The sequence below is a fragment of the Beta vulgaris genome, chromosome 5, assembly GCF_026745355.1.
Source record: "Beta vulgaris subsp. vulgaris cultivar EL10 chromosome 5, EL10.2, whole genome shotgun sequence".
Taxonomy (NCBI): Eukaryota; Viridiplantae; Streptophyta; class Magnoliopsida; order Caryophyllales; family Amaranthaceae; genus Beta; species Beta vulgaris.
The window spans coordinates 41,438,806-41,444,845 of NC_079206.1; the positions used below are offsets into that span (position 1 = coordinate 41,438,806).

General features: G+C 38.4%; 1 protein-coding gene across 1 annotated transcript; it reads right to left on the bottom strand.

Annotated features, from left to right (window-relative positions):
- Positions 1-1,426: 1,426 nt before the first annotated feature.
- LOC104908260 (uncharacterized) lies at positions 1,427-4,981 on the bottom strand. Its single transcript, XM_010697352.4, has 7 exons — positions 4,822-4,981; positions 4,562-4,648; positions 2,803-2,869; positions 2,576-2,698; positions 2,411-2,494; positions 2,241-2,327; positions 1,427-2,127 (listed from the first exon to the last, which is right to left on the bottom strand). The coding sequence occupies exons 2-7, from the start codon at positions 4,627-4,629 to the stop codon at positions 2,041-2,043; spliced, it is 516 nt and encodes a 171-aa protein (XP_010695654.1). The 5' UTR covers positions 4,630-4,648; positions 4,822-4,981; the 3' UTR covers positions 1,427-2,040.
- Positions 4,982-6,040: the final 1,059 nt, after the last annotated feature.

Sequence of the window (6,040 nt, forward strand, 5' to 3'; positions counted from 1 at the left end):
GGTACAAGTTACAAGTAAGCAACTAAAACGAGCTTTTATAGCTCTTACATTAGCGTCTACCGAAGCAAAAGAACCTGGTGACTTTTCCCTTTTGTCACCAATACCTACCTTGGTAAAGGAATTATACTTAAGGTATTTCCTTTTCTTTCGTAGCATAGATTGAGAAGCTTGAAGTGGGGTTAAAACCTGGGTGATAGTAGACCTACGAACTGGGGATGGAGTTGAGAAAACGAATGAGGTAATTACAGCTGACTCTTGTATTAATCCAGGGGAAGAGTTTTTAATGTCAACAACCATGATGAATCCTTGCGCATTTGTGCCTTCCATGTCGATCATACCTTCTTCAGTGGAAATGGCCTCTCCAATGTCATAATCCATAGACACTGAGCAACCTGCGCTTAGATTAGTAGGGAAATTATCAGCTTGTCATGGCTTTTGTTGCATCATTGCCCCTCCTTGATGCTGCAAAATGTTTTTTTGAAGCAATACAAACAGACATCCCTGAGCATTCACTCGGTTTATGAACCATAAATTGCCTTCCTTATATCACCTTAGAGTAAGTAGAAGAAGAGAGGTGTAATGTATAACACTTCTTCCGCTTGTTTGTAAATCCCAACATGGTTGATTCTGTTCTTGGAAAAGTGCTCGATCTTGACTCTTCATATCCTGCTTCAATATTTCCTAATACTATCTTCTGATTCACACACTCATTACCTTGTGAAATGGAACCTCCATTACTACCTGAGCAATGCAAATTGTCTACTTTCCCTTTTGGAATATAGGTAGACTCTAATGGAACAGTTGAAAAGACCTTCATGCTTTTCCTGTTCTTAGCTATCGAACATCCATTATCTAGAGGTCGCTTTCCTCCTAACTGAACGACCTTGTTAAGTACATGCAAAGGATCGAAAGTCCCTATTAGTTGACTCTCTTTAGTCAAAGAGCGGACTGGGTTGGTACATTCATCATGAACATACACCTTTGGTAGAAACCACATGCTCATGTTGGTTTCCTTGAGTTTGAAGAAGGTTTGAAATTTCTACTTTGATAGTTGTATCAAAAGGTTCGAATATTGATGCTTTAGGAAGATCTGAAAGAGCTTCCTGAATTTCACCTATCCTAGCATATGCTTGGCCTCTCTTGTAGCAGCTCTTGGTGTTCTTGCAGTCAATAGTCAATATGACAGAGAATTGAAAAATGACGTCGTAGTTATGAAGCTTGAGCTCACAAGCTGAAAGGTCTGAAAAACAACTCATAATCAAGATGGTGACTTTAGGTTCTTGCAAAGTCTCCAGCGACAGTTATCCCATAACAGAATCCATAATTGTTTCATAAATCAAGGCGGCAGCACAAAACTCCTATTGATTGAAGTAGCAATAACCCATTTCCTTTAGATCACAAGCCCATTCTATAAGCAACAGAGGAAGAACCATCAAAAGTTCTCAATTTCATAACGTGCAATTCAAACTCTATCCCCAACTTTTGAAACCCGAGTTTCCAATATTCTGACTCCATGATGAGACTAACAAGCACAAACACAAACAAGTAACACTGATTTCCAAAACATAACAAAGACCAAAAAAATATAACGCCTAACAGCTAAACCAATTAACTAGTAACATTCAAAACACCCCAAACTACATTAAAAGACAATCAACTGAAAAATTAAACATTAAATTAAAACTAAAATTAAAAAGAAAATCTATAGAGGAACCTAAGACTTAGCTCGTTGCAGTGGAAGATGTTGTTCGTCAACCAATCAGCAGCGAGGTTCAGAGTTTCTGAGGAGATTCTCCCAAATAGAACACCCTTAGATGAAGATGAAGACAATAAGAAGCGACAAAATCGACGCCCAATTCTTCTCTGTCGGGTGAAGGACTAAGGAAATCAGGAATTCACTGGTAGAACAGGCTCGTCGATGACTTTGAGGCTGTAACACCCCCAACTTATGTGAGAAGTTTGCAATAAAAGTTGATAAATAGAAAAGCTGCAAGCATCATGCATGCATTCTCACAAAAACAGCTCTAGAGCTCCCTTTCTTCACAAAGCATCACGAGCAGCAATTCGACATGTAATGGCATCTGCAAGTGTGCCTACCCCCAATTCTAGGCTGGAAATTTTGAAGAGCTGGACATAGATCAAATGTGTTAGCCACCACACGAGCAAAGATAGCTATAGAAACTACATGAACGGAGATAGCTATAGGTGTTGAGTGATTTATCAAGCATAAAGTAGCCTACCTTTAGAATTTGGCCTTGACTTGCTTTCCCTGCCAACTCTTCCAAATCAATTTCCTTTCCCTTGATGATGTCTTGCATGGCTTTCATCTACGAAAATTCGAATCTAAGATCAATTGCGTCATGTTGAATTTTTCAGCACCACCACTTAATAGAAATATATAATAGCTCACCTCATCTACTGAAGCATCGAAGCATGCAGCAAGGACATATGAACAACTATCAGAGATGCCACACCTTTTTAAAGACTCTGTAATCTATTGACATTAACACTTTAGATACAGAAGGTCATAGGGCCGCATTGGTAGTGTTTACTGTTTAGGAACAAAGATGATTACATGCTTAGATCCTGAATAATTGTAAACTAGCTCAGAATGAAGAGTCCTTGTTGTTAGAGACTCCCGCGCTTTTGACAGAAGAGCCTTGTGGGCAGCTGCCAGAACAGGGAAGACATCAGGAATCTGTTTCAAGAAATATAACAAATTAAATTTCTTTTTAGAAAAAGGTGTTAAACCCCACTATAAACAGAAAATTATAGATGTAGCAGTAGTTTAGAGAAGCTCACAAGAGATGCATTGAGAAACGCAACTTCTGGCTTCAAGTTTCCAGCTTGCATAGAATCCAAAAGTTCCCTGTAAACACAGGCATAGAAAAATGGCATAATATTTGCAGATGGTATATCTTCATAAGAACTAGAACAGGACAGTTGGTGCAAACATTACAGCAATCTAAAACCATTCCATTTTCATCATCTTAAGGCCTAGTAAGTGCAAATAGAAGAAAACATCATTAAAGCCTGATACAGACAAGACCTCAGAGCAGTGCAGATTTGGAGTGCTTTGAACAGATTACATGTACTAATGAGCTCTTGTGAAGTTTCCTTGATACAGCTGATGTTAAACCCCTTTGAGGCTTTGAGCATGTCTTAAGAAGTCTAGATATGGCACTCTGAAGTTTCAAATTGTTGGAGAAACTAAGGTAGCAGGTGAAAGGCAAAGTGGTTGCTCGCAATTATGACTCAAGCAGGTGCTTTGCTGCGTACTTGTGCTACAAATGCGTCGGCAGCATGGACATGTAGAAATAAGGTGCTATTTAAAAATCTCTCACCCTCGCCTATTCACATTGGTGCTGGTTTTTGTAGAATGGTGGAAGAATATATAGAATTCACAAAGAAAGTTTGTGGGAGCCAAAGCTCCCCTACTGTGCTATCGGGATAGCAATGGAGTCCTACTTGCTGCTGCAGCAAAGAAGCTTGAGGTGTGTTGGGAGGCTCGAATAGCAGAGGCTGCTGCTAGATATGGGGTGATGTTGGCTCGTGCTCGTCAAATGGGTTACACACAGGTTTGGCTGGAATGTGATGCATTGGAGGTTGCTACTGCCATTTCTCAAGAGCATGGGGGGTTCCCCCAATCTTTCTCCTATGTGAGGATACTATTGCACTTCGTAAATCTTCCTCTGCTTTTAAGTGTAGTCATGTGAAGAGAGCGGGAAATATCGTAGCAAATTTAATGGCACGGCGGAATTTTAACTTAGATTATGAGGTTGTTTCTAAGCTATTTTCCCCAACGTATCTCTACTTTGGTCGAACTTGATTTAGCTTAATAATATGGTTCCCGCTTTCCTCTCAAAAAAGAAAAGTAAGGAAAGCTAATATCGTCCAAACTTAATAGTTTGAGTCAATTCGCATTCTTTTATAAACAAACTACACCCTAACAAAATCTACAAGCTCACTTTTCATGTGCATCTGCACATAGGCAAGGGGAACTAGCTAACACATTTCCCTGATCCATATATATTCCATGCTACCAGGACATCTTTGAACCAGCCCGACTGAAACCAAAAGACTGCACAGAAAGAGAAGAGGCGGTATATTACTTCTTGCTAACAAAGGCGGCACCTACACAGTAACACATCTTCCTTAGGGATCACCTACCGCAATATATAACCTTCGCACAAAAAACAAAATCCCTGTCCATTCAACTAGTTTACAGCATTTCATATCCTAGAAAGTAGCCTTGTACTGATTCGGCCAGATTTCACAACATTATCACTTTAATCCACCTTAAATTTTGTGATAGGTTCCTCTTCCTAGTCAATTGCCAATCAAAAAAGGGTAAATTCAAATGCGTATAATTTTCACTTTGAGGAAGTAAGTGAATGCACCATAGCACTCTAGAAACAGCAAACACTCAGTAGATCTTGAAAGCTTCAAAGTAAGCAGGTCATATAGATGTCATTTTGTTTTCATTTATGATTCCCAACTCTAAGTTATAATATTATATATAGATAGATAGATAGAGAGAGAGAGATAGAAAGAAACCTACTTTGAATTAGTGACGTCGATGAAGAGGGAAAGAGTGATTGTGTGAGCATCGACCTCAAACACCTTCATCTGAGCTCAAATTCAAAGACTGAAAAGATGTTGTTTCACGAAAATGACCCAGCATCAAAGATTAGCCCCAGCCAACCTCAGAAAATCTCAAATGATTAAATAATACACTTATCTGCTACGCAAAGCTAACACAAGTATAGAGAAACCCTAATTCGAACGCGAAGAGAAAAAGAGAAGAAGAGGAGAACTTACCTGACGGCCGACAGGAGCTTCGAACTCGCCGGAGCCCCACCGCCGGTCAGTTTCTTTCTTCTTTTTCTTCGCTTCTTTATTTCTTCGTTTCTGGTTTCCCACTTCTCTGTTCTTTCTTTCTTCTCTCTCTTCGATCTTCCGTTGTTCGCTTTTTCTTTCTTTCTTTTTCATTTTCTTTTTTTCTTTTTCATTTTCTTTGTCCTTTGTGGCCACGTAACTTTTCCTCTCTTTACCTTTTTCTTTTTCCTTTTCCTATTGTTCTTCTATTTTGCTTTCTTTATTTTAACACTGCTTTTAGGCAATTCGTGGACAGTGCATCCAGGTGCACAGTGAGCTGTGTGCACCTGGCCCAAACGAATGGAAGCGAAAAACTAAACTCACAGGAAAGCTCAGTCACTCAACATGGATTAAATATCCCAATTTGTGGTAAAAGAACACAAGTTTTTTTCGACAACTTTTCTACTTTAAAAAATAACACACGACTTAAAATTAAAGAAGATGTAAATTTGTATTTATAAAAGAACATAGGTTATAATGAAAGAACATATAGTAAATAAACATGTACGCTTAAGGTAAAAGAACATGTATCTTTTAAATTCAAATTTGAAAAAGGAATATTTAGTTGCAAAATTTAAGGAAACAAATAATAACAATTTTTTAAAATTATGGACTCTAAGGGTCTGTTCTCTTCGGCATAAAACAACTGAACTGAATTGAACTGAACTGAATTGAACTGAACTGAACTGAATTGAACTGAACTGATTTGAACTGAACTGAACTGAAATGAATAGTGATATGTGAGAGTAAAAGTATTGTCAAGAGCTGAACTGAACTTGTAACAGCCCGTTTTCCCGAGCTGCTAGGTAAATACGCTTAAGATTCACTAATCACAATTAATGCTTAATAAGCCTCGAAATAAACATTTACTCGCAACGGAAACATAACCTAGAAAACGATCCTGAACTTGTGGGTTATTGGCCCACAAAACAAAATCCTTTATATAAGACTTCAATTACACTGATATCTCGACTAATATTCCCAAATATTATATACAACGAAATATATCAGAAACTATTCCTTAATTGACTATCTAAAATACAAAACTCAATCCATAAGCTACGACGGCATCTTTATCTTGCTTCGCTTCAGAATCCTGAGCTCACAACACCAAACCTGCAACGATGTTTGACTCTGCCACCCACCAAGTGACAGGCCACAG